Source organism: Phocoena sinus, chromosome 11 (genome assembly GCF_008692025.1).
Source record: "Phocoena sinus isolate mPhoSin1 chromosome 11, mPhoSin1.pri, whole genome shotgun sequence".
NCBI classification, from domain to species: Eukaryota; Metazoa; Chordata; class Mammalia; order Artiodactyla; family Phocoenidae; genus Phocoena; species Phocoena sinus.
Window position 1 is genome coordinate 64,381,541 of NC_045773.1, and position 26,554 is coordinate 64,408,094.

At 43.8% G+C, this 26,554-nt stretch overlaps 1 protein-coding gene across 1 annotated transcript in view; it reads right to left on the reverse strand.

Annotated features, from left to right (window-relative positions):
- The window catches only part of NUDT3 (nudix hydrolase 3), a 109,838-nt gene extending 91,006 nt beyond the window's left edge, over window positions 1–18,832 (reverse strand). The window contains exon 1 of the mRNA XM_032647513.1: window positions 18,422–18,832. Within this exon, the coding sequence (XP_032503404.1) occupies window positions 18,422–18,520 (99 nt within the window). The 5' untranslated portion in view covers window positions 18,521–18,832. The remainder of the gene's footprint in view (window positions 1–18,421) is intronic.
- Window positions 18,833–26,554: the final 7,722 nt, after the last annotated feature.

The following is a 26,554-nucleotide window of genomic DNA, read 5'->3' on the forward strand; positions in this document are numbered from 1 at the left end:
TCAACTCTATCCTCTTTTGAGCCCAATAGATTATAAGTTACCAGAGTTCTACAAGTGTCTCTCCTGCTCATAGTTTACCCTCCATGGTGCTCTATACACAGTAGGCCCACAACTGTTTCTAAGGATACATACCATTCAACCCCCAACCTTAGAAACTATCATTTCAATCCCAACCAAACCACTGCAACTCTGCCAGACTTCTTGCCTCTCAAATTCCTATCACCAGACCACTTCCAGTAAATATACTTCACTTCTCTTTCTCAGAAGGATTGGGTCATCTGGAAGGAGTTTTCTCAAATTCACATCAGTATAATTCAGGCTCTAGGTGTTTTTCCTTTTTTCTTTTCTTTTTCTTTTCCTTTATTTATTTGGCCACACTGGGTCTTTTTAGTTGAGGCACATGGGATCTTTGTTGCTAAGTGGAGGATCTTTAGTTGCGGCATGCAGGATCTTTACTTGCAGCATGCGAACTCTTAATTGCAGCATGCGGGATCTAGTTCCCTGACCAGGGATCAAGCCCAGGCCCCCTGCATTGGGAGTCCAGAGTCTTAGCCACTGGACCACCAGGGAGGTCCCTAGGTTTTTTTCTTTTATCCACCCTCCAGTCTCAGTAGAAAGTGCATTTCTTTCCTAAAACCTGTCCTAACCAACCCAAATCTATGAGTCCATCTTACCATTTTACTGGAACAGCTTTCGATAGCCATCGTTCATTCCATTACTCCATCTCACGTTCACACTATTTGACTGCTCTAGGTCTGACACTATCGCCCACCATTCCCTTCTGAAATGTTCTCCTCCCTCTCTGGCTGCTATGGGGCCCCAAGCTCAGGCCCTGCCCTCAGCTTTTCTCCTTGTGCATTTTCTCTTATGCTGACTCTCCATTCTCCCCATCTAAGTCCCTAACTCTCTACCTGTAGTCTTGACTTCTCACTCCTCTAATCCCACAACATCAGTTCACTGCATTACTTCCAATTTGACATGACAAAAACCAAAGTCTCATCTTCTCTCCAAAACCAACCTCTCTTCTAAATTTCCATTTTTCCTGTCAACCAGGATCAGAAATTTAAAGTCATCTTTAAACAAAACCCCCTTCAGGGACTTCCCTGGTAGTCCAGTGGTTGAGAATCTGCCTTCCACTGCAGGGGACACAGGTTCGATCCCTGATCGGGGAACTAGGATCCCACATGCCACGGGGCAACTAAGCCCACTTGCCTGAACTACTAAGACCGTGTGCCACAACCAGAGAGCCTGCACGCTCTGGAGCCCGCACACCACAGCAAAGGATCCCGCATGCCGCAGCTAGGACCTGACACAGCCAATAATAAATAAATATTAAAAACAAAAACAAACCCCCCTTCATCTTTAACATACCATCCTTCACTAAATCTGTCCATTCCTTTGATTGCAACTCCTCCTACTTCAGTCCTTCACTTCATTCCCCTGCTGCCATGGCTCTCAATTCTAGCACAGAGTAGCATTCTCCCAACGGTTCCTTGTGGTGAAAAGCCCAGCGTTTATCCTACATTCCAATCTCAAGCCTTTCCACAACAACCCTTTGAAGGACAATTATGGTTCCCCACTGTGGGTTCAAACCAAAGTCCTCATCCTCTGAAATCAAGGCTCTACACCATAAACCTCCCCCTTCACCCTGCCACACCACTAGCCCCACCCCAGCCTCAGGCGCTCAGTCTCGAGCATGCAACAAGCTCATTCCCAACCCCAATCATAGTGAGCCCCCTTCTCCTAACATACCCTTTCCCCTCCTTCCTAACTATCTAAATTCCATCCATTTCTTAAAGCCCAAGATTGACTCTTTCAGTATTTTGCCTCCAACCTGATGTACCTCCAAAACACAGCTCTTTTTTTTTTTTGGAGGTACCTCGCAGCTTGTGGGATCTTAGTTCCCCAACCAGGGATTGAACCTGGGCCCCAGCAGTGAAAGCGCCAAGTCCTAACCACTGGACCACCAGGGAATTTCCTACATATTTTTCTATTTGCTCCAAGTACAGTTAAGTCTTGCCTTTTCAATTTTTCTATCTGACCCCACACACAAGACCCACGGTAGCCACGTGTTCAAGGAAATTTAATTCATCAGTTTAGAAAAGCATCTTCCTAGAGACTAGGGAACATGTCCACAGTTTTAAAAATCATCACTGCACCTAGAATAGTGCTTTGTATAAAGTAAGGACTCAATAAATTCTCGTTAACCAAGATAGAACTTGGTTACGATGTGCATTTTAAGAAGCATCCTACAGGGCTTCCCTGGTGGCGCAGTAGTTAAGAATCCTCCTGCCAATGCAGGGGACACAGGTTTGAGCCCTGGTCTGGGAAGATCCCACATGCTGCGAAGCAACTGGACCCGTGCGCCACGACTACTGAGCCTGCACTCTAGAGCCCACGACCCACAACTACTGAGCCCATGTGCCACAACTGCTGAAGCCCACGCGCCCTAGAGCCCGTGCTCCACAAGAGAAGCCATGGCAATGAGAAGCCCGCACACCACAACAAAGAATGGCCCCAGCTCACTGCAGCTAGAGAAAGCCCGTGTGCAGCAATGAAGACCCAACGCAGCTGTAAATAAATAAATAAATAAATTTATTAAAAAATAAAAAAGAAGCATCCTACAGTTGTCATAAGCTTGCATTTTTAAAATTCATTTTTTATCTGGACCTTGACACCCATAAGATTTAAAATATTAAAAATTCACACATTCTCATGGGGCTTCCCTGGTGGCGCAGTGGTTGAGAGTCTGCCTGCCAATGCAGAGGACACGGGTTCATGCCCCGGTCCGGGAAGATCCCACATGCCGCGGAGCGGCTGGGCCCATGAGCCATGGCCGCTGAGCCTGCGCATCTGGAGCCTGTGCTCTGCAACGGGAGAGGCCACAACAGTGAGAGGCCTGCGTACCGCAAAAAAAAAAAAAAAAAAAAAAAAAAAAAAAATCACACATTCCCAAATATTCTATAGGTCAACTCTAAAAAGAGAAACCATAAGCATCAAGGGTAGGCGGGTATGATGCTGGTAAGCATTTCATAAAAATATCAGTTCAGGTCAGTGTTAGTTACATTTGCTCTAATTTGACTGGATTATTTTTTGGCCACTTAAATTTTACAAACTTTAGCATGAAAAAATTTTTACCACAAAAAAGGGAGGGGGGATGTTAAAGTCTGCTCCATAAATAAAACGAAAAAGCTCTCCCATAAAAATAAATTAATGAAAATTCTGACTCAGGACACAGACATCTGTCTGGTACACTGGATTAGTAAGGAGGTTACCTTAAAAAACGACCCGGGGGTATATTAGACAGGGTTCTTGGGTTGCTAGAACAGAAACCAAGTCTGGCTGTCTGTAGCCAAAAAGAATGTAGTGGAAGAAACATCAAAGGCTCAGAAAACTGGAGTGGCAGGGACTATAGGGCCAGGTTTGGAAGATGGGCCCATACCACGGGCACTCCAGGGCTGGCAGCAAGAGGCACAGCCTGGGTCTACAACACAGACATCTGGTCAGCATACAGCCATTGCCCTCCACTCACCCTCCAGTAGCCTCCTCAGAACCCAGGCTCAAGCACTAAGCAGCCAACTAGTGGAGCCTGAATCCTATACCCACACAGGCCCATCAGAGAAGGGAGCTAGCGCACCGGTCCATTTGGTTTCTCGGGTGGTAAGTGGGCTCTTCTTCCTCTCCAAGAGGGGCTTTCTCCAAAAAGCAGAGAATGCTCTGAGGAAAGAAGAGTGGGCCAGAGACCCTAGAAATAATAAACACTTACCCCTCTCTCCAGAGACACACCCACTTCCAAAGTTATTCACAGAACGACTCCAGAAACATTATTCTATGCTCTCTGATTTTCTGCCAGAAAAATCAATCATTCAGTACACTCCAAATCCCTGCACCATAGCCCCAAACTTTTCTCCAGAGGCTCTCCAGTGTATGCCATTGCCTCAACTGCCCTTGGCCTCTTCTGCTCAGTCTGACCACAGCATACTCTCCCCCAAGTCTCCTGATCAAGTCCTCTGCCAAGTCCTTCCAAGCCACACACCTTCTCAAACCCAAGAAGAATTCATCTCCGTTCTTCTTTCTCCCACAGCACTGTATTTCTACTTAAAAAAAAAAAAAAAGTTTAATTATAAAAGCAAAGCAGGGCTTCCCTGGTGGCGCAGTGGTTGAGAGACCGCCTGCCGATGCAGGGGACACGGGTTCGTGCCCCGGTCCGGGAAGATCCCACATGCTGCGGAGCGGCTGGGCCTGTGAGCCGTGGCCGCTGGGCCTGTGCGTCCGAGCCTGTGCTCCGCAACGGGAGAGGCCACAACAGTGAGAGGCCCGCGTACCGCAAAAAAAAAAAAAAAAAAAAAAGCAAAGCAATCCACAGGGATTATTTTAAATAAATATAAGTTGTCACACTGGTTTTCTTTCATGCATTTAAAATTATTTCTTAGACATGCAATAAAGTACTAATTTTTAATGGTACATCGTATTAACATCATGAAATAAAAATAAGTTAAATTTTGAAAGATTTTCCTGGTTCCAGCGGCGGCTCCAAAGTTCAAAACTGGTAGGGTTCTCTGCTGAGCTTTTTGTTTTCAAGTCCGTGGGGATGAGGAGGAAAAGTATCTTTCCCCCCACCCCAGATATTGGTTGGGTTGGTCCCTCTTAACTTCTCTCTCTCCCAGCACAGACTGAGGGCAGAGCAGGGAGGCAGGCAGAGGATAAGAGCTTTCTTTATCCACAGAAAGGCTTCTCTTTCCCTTTTTTCTGCCTTATCAATGGTAGCTTCTCCATAAACAATGATCTAAGTGAAGAAGGAAAGATGGTGGACCACTTACAGTGCCATGCTCCTATGAACAGGGCTCACCATCACCAAGTACTCTGTCTGCCCTGTCTGGTACCTTTTCTAACACTAAAATTGCCACAAAAGATGAAACCAGAGGATCACTGAACTTACTGTAAGATCTTCTACTCCAAATACCGCACTATATTGCAATTGCTGGCTTATCTATCTCCACTGTCAGATTGTAAACAACGTGAAGGTCGGGGCCTTGTTCACTGAACACAGAACAGTGCCTACAGCTCAAGAAGCACTAGCTAAATTAACAAACAAATACAAACAACTGAGGTTCAGAAACTCCCCAAACCATCTTCTTATCACAATTTACTACAACCCCAAGTTAGAAGTAGAAATTGCCTTTTTCTTGGTTTTATATTTACATAGCTAACACTGAATATTAACTTGCGCCAGCCCCTGGACTAAGTGTTCTATATAATAAATCATTTCACTTCATCTTCCCACACTACAATGAAATAGGAAGGTACTATTATTACACGGGAGGAAATGACGTGTAGAGATGTAAAGTAATTGGCTCAAGATCACAGACTAGTGAGTGTAAGGGCTAGGGCTCCCTCCCTGACTGACTCCAGGGCCCAAGCTCTTCACCACCACAGACACCAAAACTCAAGTGCCACCATATGGGGCCTGGGTAGGGTATAAGTGTGTGAAGTCCATCAGATTATTCTGACAGAGACACATCATGTTTCCAAAGTAAAGAGGTAAGAAGAATATTTTCATCTCCACAAAGAAATCAGCACTCTCCCATTTTTCTTGAAACATGTAGCCTTTTTTATCTTCCATCTTCCCACTTTTGAGAGAAATTTACAAGGGTACGAGAAATATTTGACCTTCCTCTTAACTCTACCTTCAGAAGGCAAGAACATCTCAGCCACCACAATAAATGGCAGCTGACCCTGGGCCCTGGTATCACAGAGACCACAGGGAATGGGATAAGGGCTGTTGGCCAACTGAAGGGGGCGGAGAGTCCAAAGAGCAGCCACCACTCAGCTCTGGCCATAGTCCTCACATAGGAATGCTAGCCCAGTGCTGCTGGATCTTCTGATTTTTCAAGAAAACCCTAAAGACCAGATTTCTTATTTGAAATTTTTCAATATTAGTATGTTGGCTACTAATTTTTTAAAATTCTTGGGCTTCCCTGGTGGCGCAGTGGTTGAGAGTCCGCCTGCTGATGCAGGGGACACGGGTTTGTGCCCCGGTCCGGGAGAATCCCACATGCCGCGGAGCGGCTGGGCCCGTGAGCCATGGCCGCTGAGCCTACGCATCTGGAGCCTGTGCTCCGCAACGGAAGAGGCCACAACAGTGAGAGGCCCGCGTACTGCAAAAAATAAAAAAAAATTCTTTAATCATCTTGCAGCCCAAACACAGCCACAAGCCAACAATTTGTGGTCCTCACAACACTTTAGGACAAACAGGCTTTCAAGGGCTATATATCCAGGCCTCTGACTTTCCATGGCCTACCTGGCCCCATGTCTCCCACCTGGAATATTCTTTGTCAGCTACTCAAATCCAACCAAGACATTTAGGTGTGGTGCCACACACCCCATAAAACTGTCCCTAATACTCCACCTCATCTTCACAGACTCCTTCAAATTCTTCTCCATCACTTTTGTATTTTACATTTTATAATCTAAACTGCATCTTGCAAAAGTTTAAAGCTCCTCAAGAGCTCAGATTCTGTATTCTACACACCTTAAACCCCTCAGTTTGAAGTGTTCTTTATAGATACAATTACTTTTGTACTAAACAAAAAAATTCCTTTTTGAAAGAAAAAGTCACTCAGAGTGCCTGGCTGAAGGATGATACTAAGCTTGCTCCTTATTAAACAGTGTCAACACCATGACAATACCACAGAAATATAGTTATTACATACAGAGACCTCCTAACTCATTTTACCAATGAAATCTAAAGGTTCCGTCTTATTATTTAATTAATTTATTTAATTTTATTGATTGATTGGCTGCGCCGGCTCTTAATTGCAGCACTTGGGATCTTCGTTGTGGCATTCGGGATCTAATTTCCTGACCAAGGATCGAACCCGTGCCCCCTGCATTGGGAGCACGGAGTCTTAGCCACTGGACCACCAGGGAAGTCCCTCGTCTTATAATTATTAAAGGCAGTCTACTCAAACTACAAAACCTACTGGGAAGAAATAAGCATTGCAGTGATAGGTATAAAAACCCTGAGTCAGGGCTCAACACACTCAGTAAATGATGACTGAATGTAAGTCTAGTAAATGAGTCATTTCTGCAAAGAAGAAAATGAAAAATTCAATAATCATAAGTTGTCATTACTTAAAATATATTAGCTCATACTACTCACTATTAAGAAGTGTTTTATAAAAGCACATAACTTTTCTTATAGCATATTTTACTAGGATTCTTAAATATTCAAAGAAACATCACCACCCTTCCTCCTTCTTATAGAAGCAAAAGCACGGTATGTCTAAGTTCATATCCATTTCTGCTCATCATTGCTAAGCTGCTCTCATAAAGCAAATGAGAGGAGTGTTAAACAACAGACTCAAAAAAGATTTTCCAGGCAGTTCTTTTATTTTTTATTTTTTATTTTTTTTGCGGTACGCGGGCCTCTCACTGTTGTGGCCTCTCCCGTTGCGGAGCACAGGCTCCGGATGCGCAGGCTCAGCGGCCATGGTTCACGGGCGCAGCCGCTCCGCGGCATGTGGGATCTTCCCGGACCGGGGCATGAACCCATGTCCCCTGCATTGGCAGGTGGACTCTCAACCACTGCACCACGAGGAAAGCCCTCCAGGCAGTTCTTTAAAAGGACTTTACCCTTTTATGAACAAGACATCAACTAACTGTATACAAAGAAAGTCTACCTAAGGGATCATTTCTTTTTTGTTTATGTTACTCTTCTTCTCTTTAAAACATTTTGTTTCTACTTGCTTTAAATTTTTATTCTTCTTGTAATAATTTTTTAAGATGGAGTAGAAATTCACTGTCTTTATCTCCTTTTAGAAATGCTCACAAAATACTTACCACAACGTAAGATAATGCTTTTTGTTTAACATCTTTATTAGAGTATAATTGTTTTACAATGGTGTGTCAGTTTCTGCTTTATAACAAAGTGAATCAGTTATACATATACATATGTCCCCACATCTCCTCCCTCCTGCATCTCCCTTCCTCCCACCCTCCCCATGAGATAATGCTTTATGACACTTGAGTTACTAATTTTCCACTTTAAAAGGAGTTAAAAAACATCCTACACTGCTTACCAATTTTTTAAAGTATATTTGGACAAAGCACACAAAAACCACGCTCTTACCCTGCCTTAGATACGCAACCAAAAGTGGACTGTTTCTACGAATCTGGTTACACTAAGAAAGCAGCAGCAGAACACAATTTAAAAAATAAGATGTCAGGGCTTCCTTGGTGGCGCAGTGGTTAAGAATCCGCCTGCCAATGCAGGGGACACCGGTTTGAGCCCTGGTCCGGGAAGATCCCACATGCCGCGGAGCAATTAAGCCCATGCGCCACAACTACTGAGTCTGCGCTCTAGAGCCAGTAAGCCACAGCTACTGAAGCCTGCACGCCTACAGCCTGTGCTCCGCAACAAGAGAAGCCACCGCTATGAGCAGCCTGTGCACTGCAACAAAGAGTGGCCCCCGCTCTCTGCAACTAGAGAAAGCCTGCGTGCAACACGAAGACCCAACACAGCCAAAAAAATAATAATAAACAAAAATATAAATTTTAAAAAATAATAAAATAAATAAACGATAAGATGTCCAAAAAAAAAAGGAAAAAACCCACTCATGTTTGCTCTGAAATACTTTTGGTGCTTACATTTGAATATAGGTGTATCATTCAGTAATTTGTTTTTATTTCCAATTAAATCAGGAGGTTGCACTGTGATGACCTTTTTCTGTCAAGTCCTCCCATACCCAGCTCTGGGTTGGCACTTTGTGGGGAGTGTTAGGAAGAGAGAGAAAAGAAGTTTAAGGCATGGTCTATGAGAAGGAAAAAAATCCAGTTTTCTTCCTTCTTGAGTAGGGAAAAACCTAGTTCTTCCCTGCTGTGTATTTCTTCCCTGTGAGTCTCCTTTACTACTCACACAGAATGCTTCACTTCTGGGACATCCTTGGTGGCACAGAGGTTAAGAATCCGCCTGCCAATGCAGGGCACATGGGTTCAAGCCCTGGTCCAGGAAGATCCCACATGCCGCGGAGCAACTAAGCCCATGAGCCACAACTACTGAGCCTGTGCTCTAGAGCCCACGAGCCACAACTGCTGAGCCCGCTCGCCTAGAGCCCATGCTCCATAACAAGAGAAGCCACTGCAATGAGAAGCCCATGCACCACAGTGAAGAGTAGCCCCTGCTCGCGGCAACTAAAGAAAGCCCGTGCGCAGCAACAAAGACCCAACACAGCCAAAAGAAAAAAAGAATGCTTGACTTCTAAGACGACTTCTGATTACCAAATACGTGTGGGGTTTTCCGCACCAAGCAAGTCTCTGAACACCAGCTGGGTGTCCTACAATTTAACTCAATTTTGTCACTATCTACCCAGAGGAAGTGTCTACCTGAAGGTCCCACAGATTAAGGGCTCAGTCCTACAGGACTGTCCCTCTCCCCCTTCAGACGCCAGTCACAAGCCCAGGTGCTTCTGACCAACCAGCTATAGATCGAAAGTTCCAATCACCCCCACTCCTTGGGTTCCATTAATTTGCCAGAGCGGCTCACAGAACTCAGGGGACACTTGCTTACATTTACCAGTTTATTAAAGGATACAGATGAACAGCTAGATGAAGAGATACATAGGGTGAGGTCAGGAAGGATCCTGAAGTGCAGGAGCTTCTGTTTCCATGGAGTTTGGGTACACCACCCTCCCAGTGTGGATGTGTTTGCCCACTGGAAGTTCACCGAACCCCACAGAGGCTTCATTACATAGGCATGATCAATCATTAACTCCATTTTCAGCTTATCTCCCTTCTCAAGAGAATGGGGGGCAGGGCTGAAAATGCCAAGCTTCTAATCATGGCTTGGTCTTTCCAGTGACCAGTCCTCATCCAGGAGCCATCCAGGTGCCCACCCAGAGTTGCCTCGTCAGAACAAAAGACACTCCTATCACCCAGGAACTTACAAGAGTTTCAGGAGCCCTGTGTCAGGAACAGAGGTCAAAGACTAATATTAGATTAAGAGACACTCCTACTGTTCTTGTCACTTAGGAAATTACAAGGGTTTAAGGAGCTCTATGCCAGGAACCGGGGACAGAGATCAATATATATTTTCTATTAACTCACAGCCTGTCTCAAGAAGAGCTGAAAAGCCACAATTCCATTCAGAATTCTACTTGCTCCCCATTCCACAGCTGGGGACAAAGGCACATGGCTAAAGTGTACAGCATCCTATCATATTTAGGCTCATACATTACCTTGAGAAGGAAGGTACTATGGCTTAATCAACTCTGAGTAGTCTAAACGATGAGAGTTCAGAAATCAGCAAACCCAGTCTGACTCGGACGACTGCTCAGCTGCTTTTCAGGAGCTTGAAGGCAAGTAGCTTCCCCGTGACAGCACTCTCCTAACACACACAGCCCACTGCCAACACATCCCCAGCCTCGCAAGAATTGAACCTACACACACACACACACACACACACACACACACACACAAACCACTCCATTCCCAGCAGTTCCCCACTCTAGAAGAATCCCTGGCACTTAAGGTAACCAAACCCTCAATAAAACTAGGTAAGTGTTGAAAAGTCATACATACTCGAGTGGCCTGGGTTCAAATACATTTCTAGGATAAACTGGCAAGCCTTTGTTCTATTAAACAAAAAATGTCCTCCAACCTTTTATTAGCAATGCATTGCAGTACTAACTTTTATAAGCTAACTACCTGACTTGTGTGCAACTGCCTACTACACACACACACACACACACAACCTCTGAAAGAAGAACTGAGGGTGAGAAACGGTGTGGCTAGAGAAGACAGGTGGGAAGATTTACCTTTCACTCCATATCCTTTGTACCTTCTGAATTTTGTAGTGTGTGCATATATATTACCTATTCAAGATAGTCTTTCTGAGTAAACTACCCTGAAAAGAGTGTAAAGAAACTTTAGGGTCTCTACTTCGGGTCCTTTCAGACTTATCTCTTGAAAAGATTACAGTACTTTATTTTATCTCCACCTGGATATTACTTAAATACAGCTTTCTCTCATAAACTCTTTTACCATCCTATTCACTTTACACCTCATATTCAAAGGAAGGAAGGTGGTTTCACGGGATGTTACTGGTTTGTTTGCTGGCTGGCTTTGCAGGACAGGGTAAAGGAGAGCCAGGAAAACTGGAAAGGTGACAAGGCCCCACAGGATCTGGTTCCCTCCCACCTCTCTAACATCTCCAGCTATACTGGCTGGCTTCCAGTTCTTCCTCTTTCCCAAGCTCATTCTCCACTTGGGGCCTCTGTAATTGCTCTTCCATCTACCTTGCCTTTCAGGGACCATCCAATCAAAATTTGCCAATCCCCCGCCCCCGACCCCAATGTCAGCCACATCCTACACTTACTTTCTGCTCAGCACCCACCACTGCCTAAAATCATCAAGTTCACTGATGATATTTTTGCTCATTTACTGTCTCCTGGCATTTATATCAGATGCTTCACAAAAGCAATGACTTCCATTCCACCTTGTTCATCACTGTGTCCCCAGAACAGTGTCAAACCTGGAAGTAGGCACTCAGTAAAAGTCTGTAGAACAAATGAGTAAATGAATGAATGAATATAAGAATAAACACTTTTCCCTATGCAAAGGGTGAGGAAGCAAAGGCTTCAAGAAGGCTGGGAAAAACATTGTGAACACTCGAGCACCCATGTTACTTTAAGGCAGAAATTCTCAAACTGGATTCAAGAAGTTTTCTTGGGTGTTGCGAGGATTTTACTCAGAAACTCAGGTGCATATGTTTTATTACTAAATTTTAAGTTTGAACCTTATTTCCAAATTCAATTCTTTATTCTTCTTTTAACCGCATAACATCTTATTATCTTTTTTGCCTATGATGGTTTCTTCTGTTTCACGTTAACCACCATCAATCAAATGCTTTAGACTCAGCACCCATAAACTTTACATTGTGTTTCTCTTACTCTGACCTACATAAAGAACAAAGCAATAATGACAGGAAGATTTTATGGGCATCCCTATCAACCTTCATCTTCAAATTAATTACGTTAATATTAACTAAACTTTAGAATATCGATTTGACATACATTGTTGGCTATGAACCACTACCAACAAGTCATTAAAACAGTATCCACTACTTGATTGTAGTCTGTTGGTGCATTTATTTACTTATTAATAAAGGGTCCCAGGCTATGAGCAAAATGAAAATCCTTTTCCCTCAGGTACTGCACCACTAGGGCTGGGGATCAGCACATTATATCAATTAGCCAACACAAATCCTGTGAGATGGCAGACTCTCAAGTTCAGCATCTGAAAGAAATCCTAAATGTCCTATGATGGGATGATCCAATAAGATTCTGAAAGTGTTTACAACCAAATACACACATACTTTTGATGTGCTGATACTCAAGGTTATCAGACACCCTGTCACTAAGACTGGAAATAAGAAAAGAACTGGGAGACTTCTCTGAAACCTACATACCAACACATTATTGGTAGACACTAGCATTCGGTATATTTTGGTTATTTTCAGTTCCTCCACTAGACTGCAAGCTTCTTGAAAGTAGGGACTATGTGTTCATTCATTCATTCACACAGTCAACAAATAATATTGAGCATCTACTACTGTTCTAACCACTGAGGACACGGAAGTGAATAAAACAGACAAAAGAGACAAAAATTCCTGTCCTCAGGGACTAGCTTGCATTCACTTGAGAGGAAACAGACAATATATAGATGAATACATAGCATGTCTTGATGGTGACATGTGATGCCAAGAAAAAAAGCATAAGAGATGCACAATGGACTGGTGCTATCTTATACATGGTGATCATTAAAGACCTGTCTGATAAGGTGAAAATTAAACAAAGACCTCAAGTGAAGGAGCGAGCCATGCAGATAATATGGGGGAGAAACAGCACAGAAGCCAGTGGGCTGGAAGAGAGGGATGAGTAAGAAGGAGAGTGGTGAGAGATGAGGTCAGAGCTATGGCAGGGGACCAGACCATCCAGAGTGCTGAAGATCATGGTTAAGACTTTGGATTTACTGAGACAGAACACCACTGGAGCAGAGGAGTGACATGACCTGACTTCTGTGTCAGAAGAATCACTCCACCAGCTGTAGTAGTGAAGACTAGAGGGGTAAGGGCAGAAGCAGGGAGACAAGTTAGGAAGATAAAGCAATAATCCAGGAAAGAGGCAATAATGGGTTAGGCTAAAATAGTACAGTGGAGGGACTTCCCTGGCAGTCCAGTGGTTTGGACGCCACGCTTCCACTGCAGGCGGCACGAGTTCCATCGCTGGTTGGGGAACTAAGACCCTGGAAGCTGTGCAGCCAAAAAAGAAAAAAAAAGTGTGCTGAAGGAATGAATAAACAAATGCATTCTTGAACAAGAGCCCTTCCTTTTTGTACTATTTTATGAAAAAGAATATAGACTGCTTCACACCCAGTATACACATAACACTCTGTTTATTGAGAAATGAGAATCACCCAAAAGCAAAAGATTAGGGCAAGGAGTGGAAAAGAAGAATGAAGACTGCAGTACAATTTCAGACCAGAATTCACATCTTGGGAAGTAGGTAGAAAAGGAGGTAATGGGAAAAACATCTAACTAACCCGTATTTATTAGGCAGACACAAGGGAAAGGGTGTGTGTGTGTGTGCGCACGCGTGTGCACACACGCACACAAAGCCTCAGAAAAGATTTAGAGAAATGAGGATCAGAAGTGTCCAGTCAGATGACTGGATCCATGCACACATGGTGATCCTAGAACAATGTAATACTGTACACGACCAAGATATGCTGAAAAACGACTCCCCAACCAGCCTGGGATCCACTAGAAGCCCTTTGTCATGGTTTTTGCCCCTGGGATTGCCACCTGAGCCTTACTCCCCACTCTAGAGCCCGGGGGAAGGTATACTCGGCAGGGACGTCCTTCCACCTGCTCCTCTGGGCATTTTTACTGACACTCAGGCCACCAGAGACTCCACTCACTGAGGATCTTCGATGTCAATCATCTTCTCATCCAACCTAGTGAGCTCAAGGATCTGAGAAAATGAGAACCAGGAGCCCCATGCCAAGAGATGCAGGGCTCCTGATGGAAAAGCTCAACAAGCAAAACTAAGACCTTTAAGGACACTTGTCCTCTCCTTTTAGAAACAGTTGTAATGCACAGGGAAATCTAACTGAGATGATCCTATCAGTATTCACTTTTCTCCCTCAGTAAACACAGACCCCTTAGGAGCAACTTCAACTTTCCCAGGCACTGTGATGCCATCCAATGTACAGTCAGTACCACCAGACTTTCTAAGAGTACTGCACATTGCTAGATACTCCAACTGTCGAAAATGCCTGTGTTACACTCCCCTACCCCCAGTCCAGGGAGGGCACACAGAGCACAAGCAATCCCACCCCTAGTATCTCTCACTTTCTGTAAGCATGGAGGCGCCAAAGGAAAGGAATGGAGGAAGAGGGAAAATTTCACTGGAAGTGCTTTAAGAAGGCCCAAGGTGAATAACATGACAAAGATAAATGTCGTATCACCCAACTTAGTTTCTATGAAGAAAAAAAAAAACCTGGGACTTCCCTCGTGGTACAGTGGTTAAGACTCCGCGCTCCCAATGCAGGGGGCCCAGGTTCAATCCTTGGTCCAGGAACTATATCCCACATGCATGCCACGACTAAGAATTCATGTGTCACAACTAAGGAGCCCACGTGCCGCAACTAAGACCCGACGCAACCAAATAAATAAATAAATATTTAAAAAAAAAGAAAAACCTGAAAACATTCATGAAGTTATCTATGTGCAGAGTCCTTCTAGACTTTTAAGACTCCTTCCCTCTCCATCTTTTTCAGTATACTAATCCATATTAATTGAGCAGCAATATTTTTAATGACTTGAAATTATTCCAAAACATTTGAAATACTTTTCACAAAACCATTCCAAAGCATTTGAAACACTTCTCACAAAACCATTCTTTTTGAACTCAAATTTCACCAGCTGACGTCATATTTAATTACACTGCATAACTACAATAACAAGTACAACGAACATAAACAGATATAGGGATAAATATAACTGAGTCTTTGTAAACACATGATTGATTGGCTGGGAGGCCACATGCTCCGGGGCCTGTCAGGCCCAGCAGCTTACAGAGTAAAAGCAAGTGTTCAGGGCACCAAGTGGTTAAAACAGAGGCTGGGCAAGAGACTGTCCACAGTACATCAGGTTCAAAGCACTGTAAGAAATGTTAGTTGGACTTCCCTGGTGGCGTAGTGGTTAAGAACCCATCTGCCAATGCAGGGGACACGGGTTCGAGCCCTGGCCCGGGAAGATCCCACATGCTGCGGAGCAACAAAGCCCGTGCACCACAACTACTGAGCCTGCGCTCTAGAGCCCGCGAGCCACAACTACTGAAGCATGTGTGCCTAGAGCCCGTGCTCCGCAACAAGAGAAGCCACCGCAATGAGAAGCCCATGTACCACAACGAAGAGTAGCCCCCACTCACCACAACTAGAGAAAGCCCGTGCAACAAACACCCAACACAGCCATAAATAAATAAATAAGTAAATAAACTTATTTAACAACAAAAAAAAGAAATGTTAGTTATCAGGATTGCCCCAACCTAAAGATATTAATTTATCAAAATGTGTCACCATAATTAGTAAAACGTCTAAGGAGGAGGATTTTCCTGCAGTTGATGCTTTCTTATCAACAGGAAAAGCAGCCAGAGGTTTGAAGGAAAGGGAACTCATTTTCATCATGTTGTTTAGTCTGTCCCACTAGCCTCTAAGCTCCCTCACTGTCTGTCTCCTTTTAACTGTATCACAGAACCTGACACTTGGTGAGTGCCCAATAAACTTGCTCAGTAAACTTGCTGGATATGTTCACACACCCTAACCTAGATCAGTATTATAGCTGCTATTACTGCTGGCCTATAAATAAAATTTTCTGGGGCTGGAAAAATGGAATGTTAGAAGGTTTGACTCATGCTCTGTTATCTGCTAATACTTTCCATCTCTTTTTCTTTACATTGTAAGTACGTTTCCTGACATTGGTTAACTAAATTTATAAATCAGGGTCCTATTCATACTTACATTATTGTTGTATTAATGCTAATAGTATTCTGTAACCTATTCTATCTTGATTAAAGCCATTAGTGCTTATTAAAAAATAAAATTGGGTTGAATGTCCTATTGAGTTTGAATTTCACATTCCCACAATGTGTGGCAGCTAATACTTCCAGTTTCTAGCACTACTATTGAGAACATAAAAGTTCTCCGGGAACTAACAAATTACTTCCCTTCCAACACAATTATATAATCTGAGAGTTGAATGGCACCCTAGAGATTATTTTGTGGTACAAAATCCCTCCCAATTAAGGGTTCCAATCGATAACTACTCAACTTTTGGGGGCAGGGAGGGATGTAAATCTTTAAATCCCACATTACAGAATGCTGCACCTATACAGCATTCTGTATAGGAACACACAAAAGAGCCTATACAATAGGCTCTTAATACATATTTGCTTAACTGAACAAATCTAAAATAGGTTCCATTTCATTATTTTCTCATTCTTCCTAGGCTTTAGCTGTAACATCTACTGAATCTGAATGAAAGATCTGCATCAATCTTCTGCTCATTAACCAATGTTCAAAAAGAAATTCAGCAAACTCCATGATCAGTCAAGTGTTTTAACAATGATGCTGCTTGTACCAGTACATAAAACTTTAACAGAAAATGGAAAATCAAGTCTTCATTACTTTGCTTATGATATATAAAGGGTTTCCAACTTACCCAAAATACTCACGTGTTCTCAATTTCTAGTATGATTTTTTTAACAAAGTCTTGCATCATTCATACAAGTAAATTATACACCCTTCTACTTATAATTGGGGTGCTCACAGATTTAACCATAGTGTTATAGTAAGACATGTTATTATGCTAATTCGTTTTCCCTCTAGTTAACAGCTTGTCATCTCATCTGATTTCCCATAATATGATATGACAATGAAGAGAACAAAGCCTCTGGAGCAGTAAACATCGCCAATAATTCTACGTAACTCAAGCATATATTCCAAAACAAGTACATAATTTACAGCAAGGCCCTGCTTAACAGGCTATTACAACGCATCTGTTTTGAGGACTTTTACAATGTATTCTAGGACACAAGTATACATTTCCAAATGCAGTTTCCTACTGTTTTGCTGAAAGGGAACACACAAAATCTCTCAACAGCACAATTACAGTGCTTTTAACTTTTTTTTTTCAGGCAATAAATTCCCACTTCCTCCTAAACATCTTTGGACAGCAACTTCTGGCAACCCATCTGTGTCTTTCATCACAACTTCTTTTCATAACTAACGGGTCAAGTTCTTTTCTCCCCATTTCAACACGACGTACTGTACTTGCAGCCCTGCCACGATAGCCCACTGCTGAATGCCGGAATACAGCATATTGAATTTCACTGTCCTTTATTGTTTTCAGTTTAACTGCCATTTTACCACCATACAGACGAGAGAAACGCGTTCCCACAGGCATCTTATGAATTTCCGAAGCAGCTATTCTGTGAGGATTTACAAAACATTTGCCTTCTCTGAATTCCCTTTATCACCACAGAAACGGCTGTGAGGAGCTGAGATTTTTTTAAGTACCCTATGCAAAAAGAAACTGATTTTAAGCATTTCTATTCTGCAAGCAAATTTAATCCTAAAGGCCTTCCTATAGGGCAGTGGAGGAATGTCAGGGCAAAGATCTTAAATACCGCTTTTGGCCTTCCCAATTAAAATGAAAATTTTTCAACACACAAAGATTATCTAATCAAATGTCCTTTCTTCTCAGGCTACACCCTAAGGGCAACCCAGAGCAGTGTAAAATAAACAACTGGCTTTGGCTTTTGCACAACGCCCTAAATCTTCCTAAGACACCCCCACTCCGCCTCACAGACGCACATAATCCCTCGGCAAACCCCCAACCTGCCAATGAAGTGGACTCTTTCTCTGTCACAAAGGGCCGGCCCGAGCCTCGTGCACGGAGGCCTCTACACACATGTGCTGGGCTGACAAGTGCGGAGCTGCCCTTTCTGGATCCAAAGCCGCAGGCCTGGACCGAAAGCCACACGCTCTTCCCACCCACTGCCTTCTACCCGCCGCCACTCTCCGCAGTGACAGGCGGCCCGCTCCAAAGTGCCCCAGCCGCCCGCCCGCCCGGCCCGTGCCGCATGGCCACGATCAGACCCACTTCCCCTCCGCCCACCGTCCTCTTTTCTTCCTCCTCTTCCTCGCCTCAGGAAATTCCATCGGAACTTCATTGGGGCCGAGAGGAGCGGCCCAACCCGGGGCCCGGGCAAACCCTCTCCAGCGGCCGCGCCCCCCGCGCCTCGGCCCGAGGCGGCCACCGACCCCGGGGACCCCAGGCCCGCCCGGCCCGGCGCCTCACCTCCTCCTCACTCTCGCTACGGAAACATAGGCACGCGGCCCGCTTCTTGTAGCCGTCGCCGTCATAGGTGCGGGTCTGGTTCGACTTGAGCTTCATCATCCTCCGGGCCCGGGTGGGGGTGAGGTGCGGGTCGCTGGAGTCGAGGGTGGGGAGTCCGCTCCAGACGGCCGCGCGCGCGCGCGCCCCCGGCTCGGCCAAGGGAAGCAGGGAAGGGGTGCCGCTTCTCAGCTACACGGCTCCGCCGCTGGTCCGCCGCGGCCGTCTCATTTCCCCCAGCCCAGGCCCCGCGCCGTCGCCGCTGTCACGGCTGCCGTCGCCGCTGCCGCCACGGCCGCCGCCCCCTCTGCCGCCGCCACCCCGGACGACGACTGCGTCGCCATCTTGGGCGCGCTGCGTCAGGGGCGTAAAGTCGCGCCGGCCTGCCGGACGGCCGCGCGCTCGCAGCGCAGGCCGCGTTCGGGAATCGCGCCCTCCCATTCCGCGCAGCGTAAACGAGCGTATGGAATGAGAGGGCCGCGCGACTGGAGGTGGCTTTTACGCCAATAGCGTAGAGGTGGGGACGGTGAGGCGCGCTTGAAGACAGCCGGGGGAGAAGGGATGCGGGTGCAGGGCCGTCCAGCTCCGCTGAGGAGGGGGAAGCGAGGATTTGCCCAGGGTCACGGCGCCCGGGCCTTGGCTTTGCCCATCCATTTGGGAGCGGGTGAGGGGGAAGGTCTAGAGGTAAAGGTGGGATGCAGTTAAACGCAACGGAGAGCGCAACCTGAGATGCCTGGATTAAGCACTGAAGGGAAACGGGGCGGTGGGGGGGGGGTGTGCATTGACATCCAGAAGCTCTGGACGTCTTATGGGCTGGGGCATGTAGTACATTGAAATAACAGATGTTTATCCTGCATTCCTTTATTGGTGCAAAAAAGCAAATGCTTCCTCTTTAGGTATACAGAAGGGCCAGAAAAGAGTGAGAGAGTATGTGTGTTTGTACGTGTGTGTATGTGTACACACAATGCAAATCATAAGGCATCATCATTTTGGGCAGTAAAGGAGGAGGATATATTGTGGTGTGAAACAGATTCTCCAGGGAAGGATATACATAGAGCCAGATGCCCTCCAGCAAGGAAAAGGGAGTATGACTTGTGAAAGTTCTCAGCAGCCCAGACCAAACCTAGTACCATGCCAATGCCCTGGACATGCTGAAAATCATGTGCAGGATTTGTCTGTGGATTGCTTATTACCCTTTTTTGAATTTGCTTATATTTAGCATAGTCAGAAAAGATCAGGATTTGAAACCAAACAAACCTAGGTTGGAATCCCATTTACATAATTTATTTACCCCTGTAAAATAGAGATAATAAACTCATTTTGCACCTGGCACATAGTACTCACTCTATACATTGTAACTAAAGGCATACCTCAATTTATTGTGCTTTGCTTTGTTTTTTACAAATTGAAGGTCTGTGGCAACCCTGCACTAAGCAACTTTTATCCAATTGCAATTTTTCCAACAGTATTTGCTCACTTCTTGTCTCTGTGTCACATTTTGGTAATTCTTGAAATATTTCAAACTTTTTCATTATCCTATGAGCAGTGATCTTTGAAGTTACTACCACAACTTGCTGAAGGCTCAGAAGATGGTTAGCATTTTTTAGTAATGAAGTATTTTAAAATTGATATATACATTTTTTTTAGACATAATGCTATCACACACTTAATAGATTACAGTATAGTATAAACACATGCCATAGGAAACCAAAAATTCCTGTGACCTGCTTTATTGCAATATTTGCTTTATTGCATGGTCTGGAACTGAACCAGCAATATCTTCAAGGTATGCCTGTAATGTTATTGACATTTCACTAAGCCCTTGACACATAAGATATGGAATTTCAGTTAGTTTTAGTCAATCTTCATGCGACAGAATTCCAAAAATCTTGGTCATTTTGCTTGTCTTTCTAGCCTTCTCCTCTGCCATATGTCTCTAATTTTAAAAAAAGATAAAGCCCAAAGTTCTGATTGTAGAAATACTGTAACATGCCCACTGTCAAAAATTTGAAAAAAACATAGTATTTGATTTTATTTATTTTTGGCTGCACTGGGTTTCTGTTACTGCGTGTGGGCTTTCTCTCGTTGAGGCAAGCAGGGGCTACTCTTCGTTGCAGTGTGCAGGCTTCTCATTGCGGTGGCTTCTCTTGTTGCAGAGCACGGGGTCTAGGCGGGCAGGCTTCAGTAGTTGTGGCTCACGGGATCTAAAGCGCAGGCTCAGTAGTTGTGGTGCACAGGCTTAGTTGCTCCATGGCATGTGGGATCTTCCCGGACCAGGGATCAAACCCATGTCCCCTGAATTGGCAGGCGGATTCTTAACCACTGCACCACCAGGGAAGTCCCCATAGTATTTTTTTAATTTAAAAAAAAATAACTTATGGGGGGGGATGTGAGGGGAATGACACTTGACTTAAAAAAAAACCCTAAATTATGGATATCTTTGAGCACATTCTGTAGAGATTTGTATCCTGCTTTTTTTCTGGTCTTTTCCATGTCATTAAGGGTTTTTTTTTAAATACCATTTCTAATTACTACCCAATAGTCCATAGTTCACCCATAGGGATGAACCATCAATTTTACCATTTCCCTCCTGTTTCATTAGAACAGCAACAAACATCCCTGCACATAAATTCTTGTCTCTGACTCAGATAGTTCCTCAAGATAATTTCCCAGAGGCAGATAAGGGGGGTAGGAACACACTGGCGGCTCTTGCTGCTTTTCGTCAAAGGCTTCCCAGAAAACTTGTATGAGTACAATTACACCAGTAGCTACAGAGCTGCACCGTACCGTCTGCCCCTTTCATAAGGTAGAGAGCAGAACTGCAAATGGCATTCCAGGTTTCAGCACACCACAGTAAAGATAATAAGCAAGTTAAATTGTCACATCTTTGAAGGCAGGCACTGTGTCTCATTTACCTGGATATCTCCACCTCCTAGCACAGGGCTTTGTCCAAAACAAGAGCTCAGTAAATGTTGATTGACTAGATGGATGGAGGTTTTCTGTTGGTTTCTAATTCCTTCTCCACCTTTTGTGGGCCTCTTTAGTTGCAAGAACTCACTAGATTGCTCCCAGATCCTTAATAGTAATAATTAATTTTTCTTCATTCAGGAAACGTTAACCAGGACTTCCCTGGTGGCGCAGTGGTTAAGAATCCTCCTGCCAATGCAGGGGACACAGGTTTGAGCCCTGGTCCAGGAAGGTTCCACATGCCGTGGAGCAACTAAGCCTGTGTGCCACAACTACTGAGCCCTCACGCCACAACTACTGGAGCCTGTGCACCTAGAGTCCGTCCTCCGCAACAAGAGAAGCCATTGCAATGAGAAGCTCGCGCACCGCAACGAAGACCCAGTGCAGCCAAAAATAAAATAAATTAATTTAAAAAAAAAAAAAGGAAACATTAACCAAAGAATTGCACCCTTTCCTGGAAGATAATGGGTAAATACTAGATTTAAATTCATAAAATAATTGTACTTATTAACATTATTCCAGTTAAATTCTTCTCTGAAAGTCCTATAAGAAAAAATTAATATGTAAAATGTTGCCTGTTTCACTATGACCATAGTAAAGAGTAAGGTAACTCTTCAGGTGCCTAAGCCAGAAAGCTGGGAGTCAATATATCTCCTACCTTCCATCCCATTGATAATAAACTCCAATGCTTCTGCCTTCTGGACATCCTCAACCCCTTCCCTCTTTGCCCTCTGCCATTACTTCATTAAGACTCTCCCTCTTGCTTAAACAGTGTTCTTCTTGGCTCCCATCCAGCCCTGTTCAGCCCCATTCACCCACTGCAGCAAGAGGAATCCTTCCCAAATGAAGATCTGAGTAAGTCATGGCCTTGATTAAACACCTACATTTGCAAGCCGCGCAGTGCGGCCAAAAAATAAACAAATAAAATAAGGAAAAAAAAGTCTATTTTGGGGAATTCCTTGGTGGTGCAGTGGTTAGGATTCCACGCTTCCACTGCTGGGGACATGGGTTCTATCCCTGTTCGGGGAAATAAGATCCCTCAAGCCATGTGGCAAGGCCAAAAAAAACCAACCAAACAAAAAAAGAAACACCTACAGTTGCTCCTCAGTGATCTGAAGAAGATAAAATCCAAATTCTACCAGGAAATACAAGACCCTGCAAGAGCTGGCCCCTGCCGACCTTACTCTATAGTCATTCTGAACTACCTGGGGTTTCTTTTTTTTTTTTTTGAACTAACTATGGTTTCTTGAACCTCCAGACAGCCTTGCAAGTTTTTGAACATGCTTTCTTGCTGTCTGGAGGACTCGTCTTCCAAAACCCTCACACATTCCATTGTCCCTCTACTCCCACCCAGAGACCAAATTATATTTATTTATATTCTTCAGAATGCGGGTTAAAAGCCCTCCTAACTGCCTTTATGCTTCCTACTGGCCTAGGTTTGTCCTGCTTTTTTACATTATTTGTCACATACTGTTGTCATTGTTTTCTTGCCAATCTCATATTTCAGATTTCTTGAAGGCAGGGTCTGTGTCTCACCTATCATTGCTTATCTTGCTCAGCAGTTATCCCAGGACCTGACACAGACACATCTCAAAAAAAAAACAAAATTGTTAATGGAAGAACAGCTGTTGCCCTTCTAGAACCTGACCTTTAGTAGAGAGCTCAATCACTTGCCCAGTATGGAATGACACTCACCTGTCTACAGGAATATCCCCTATGACACATGTAAAATCAGTCTTCTGAATGAAGATCACACAGCATTCTCCTGATTACACATTTTGGAGATCATCTGTAGCAACTTTTTAGAGCCAATCCTGGATGAAATGGCAAATAAAACAGAAAACTGGTTTTCACAGGTTCCTTACTCCACCCTGCTCCCTTAACATGCCTCTCACTCCTCCCGCCTCCCAGGACTACCTTGTCCATCCCATTAAGTCCCCCAGGAGCACCTTCTGTTTCTGATCTTTGCTTTTGTATTTGTTACCTTTTGCTCCCCAAAACGTAGTAGCTTAAAACATGAATCATTTCTAATTTCTCATGGTTTCTATGGGGTAAGAATCCTGGAGTGGCTTGGCTGAGTGGTTCTGGTGTGGTGTCTCTCATAAGGTTGCAGTCAGATGTTGGCTGGGGCTGCAGTCATCTGAAGGCGTGACTGGAGTAGGAGGATCCAATTCTGGTTGGAAGTCCACCTTTCTGTGTGGACTTCTCCATCGGGCTGCTTGAGCATCCTCATGCCACGGTGGCTGGATTCCTCCCAAAAAGAACAGCACAATATCCCAAGACTGAACTGCAATGCCTTCTATGACCTACCCTTGAAAGTCACACTTTATCGGTTCCATAGCTTTCTACTGATCACGTTAAGTCAGCCTGACTCAATGTGGGAGGGGGTTACACAAAGACATGAATAGCAGGATGCAAGGATCGTTGGGGGCCATATGAGAAGCTACCTACCACAACTTTAATAAAAGTTGCCTGGGCTTCCCTGGTGGTGCAGTGGTTGAGAGTCCGCCTGCCGATGCAGGGGACATGGGTTCGTGCCCTGGTCCAGGAAGATCCCACATGCCGCGGAGTGGCTGGGCCCATAAGCCATGGCCACTGAGCCTGCACGTCCGGAGCCTGTGCTCCGCAACGGGAGAGGCCACAACAGTGAGAGGCTCAAGTACCGCAACAACAACAAAAAAAGTTGCCTGACCTGTAATTCATTCATTCATTCATTGTCCATATGTCCCAGACAGTATACTTAACAGCAGGGAAGGAGATAATTCTTGAGAAGTGGCTACGCTTCCTTAGGTGATAATGGGTGCTAATAGATTTAAATCAAATAAATTAATCCTAACAAATATGTCATTCTACTAAAAATGTTCAATTTTCTAAAAGTCCTGTAGGGTAAAGCTCTAATAAATATATTTCAAGCTCCACATTAGGCCTGAGGGTGAATTTTTTAATAGAGCTAGGGAATCAAACATGCTTACTCATCCCTTCCATGGGGCTAGTCACAAGTTTTGGCCCATGCCTCCACCTACTTTGACGTCACTACATTTACCTCTATGTGGTTCTAGCCCTTCTCACCTGACGAGGATTTTTTTCCTGTCTGCTTCAGAAATGGAATACCATCAGAGGTAGAGACATTTCAAGAAAACCTAACAATTGGGACTTTCCTGGTGGTCCAGTGGTTAAGACTTTGCCCTTCCACTGCAGGGGGCAAGGGTTCAATCCCTGGTCAGGGAAGTAAGATCCCTCATGCCGCAGGGCAACTAAGCCTGCACACCACAACTACAGAGCCCTTGCACCACATGCTGCAACAGAAGATCCTGCATGCCACAACAAAGACCCGATGCAGCCAAAAGTAAATAAATAAATAAATAAATAGTTTTTAAAAATTAGCATCAACCCCCCCCCAAAAATAGACATCATCAAAATTTAAAACTTCTGCTTGTCAAAGGACATCATTAAGAAAATAATAAACAAGACATCATATATAAAAAACAAATGACTGTTATCCAAGCTGTATTTTTATATTTACAGAAATCAACAATAAAACAAAAAACACCCCAATTTTAAAAAATGGAAAATATAATTGAACAGATGCTTCACAAAATAAGACAAAAATGCCCAACAAGCACATAGAAAAATGTCTAAGATCATTATTTGGTAACTATAAATTAAAACTACAATGAGATACAATGTCACACTCATTAGAATGAATAAAATGAAAAAGACAACAGCAAATGTTGACTATGCTGTGGAGCAAATGAAACTCTGATACAATGGTTGTGTGCTGGTTGTACAATGAAACACCACTCCAAAGAACCTTTTGGAAAATTCTTATTAAGTTAGGCAGATCTAGCCTATGACCCAGCAATTCCACTCCTAAGCATTTACCCAACAGAAGTTAAGACAAATGTTCACAAAAACTTAACAAAAGAATGTTTACAACAGCCTTATTCATAATAACCCCAAGCTGGAAGTTGCCCAAATGTCAAAAGGAAAATAGATAAATAATGGTATATTTGTGCAATGGAATACTACTCAACAATAAATTAAATTACTGATATGTGCAACAATATGGATAAATTCCAAAAACATTATAAGTGAAGGAAGCTAGTCATTTTGAAAAGTGTATACTATAGAAATACAGTTCTATAAAATCTAAATACAGACCAAACAAATCTGTGGTGATAGTAATCTGACAGTGGTTGTAGGAATGCTGGGGAAGGAATTGGCTGGAAAAGGGCAGGAAAAAACATCCCCGGGGGATAAAAATGTTTTATCTCCTGTTTTAGGCAGTGATTATATAGGAGTATGCAACTGTCAAAACTCAATGAACTGAATATCTAAAATCTGTGCATTTTTATTGTATATTCATTACATTTTAATTTAAAGGGCTAAAAATCAATGATTTTTAATATCCTAGAAGAAAACAATTAGAAAATAAAATTAAAAAAAAAAACAATTCCATTTAAAATACCATTAGAATACTCCGGAATAAATTTAACAAAAGATTTTGCACTAAAAATTACAAAACACTGTTGAGACAGATTGAAGAATATCTAAATGAATGGCGAGATATACCATGTTAATGGATTGAAAGACTTGAGCACGTTAAGAAGTTAATTCTCCCCAAATTGATCTGTATATTCAAAGCAATCCCAAAGTCATGTCCACGTTGTAATCCTTAGAATCTATGGATACATCACCTTTCACAGAAAAGGGGACTTTGCAGATGTGATTAAGTTAAGGATCTTGAGATGGGGATATTAATCTGTATTACTTGGGTGGGCCCAATGTAATCATATGGGTCCTTATAAGGGAAAGAGGGAGACAGGAGAGTCAGAGACAGACAAAAAGATGTGATGACAGAAGTAGAGGTCAGAGGGAGAGAGATTTAAAGATGGTGGCTTTAAGATGTTGGAAGGGGACTTCCCTGGTGGCACAGTGGTTAACAATCCGCCTGCCAATGCAGGGGACACGGGTTCGATCCCTGGTCAGGGAAGATCCCAAACACCATGGAGCTACTGAGCTTGCGCACCACAACTACTGAAGCCCGAGCACTCTAGGGCCTGCGTGCCACAACTACTGAGCCCATGTGCTGCAACTACTGAAGCCCGTGTGCCTAGAGCCCATGCTCTG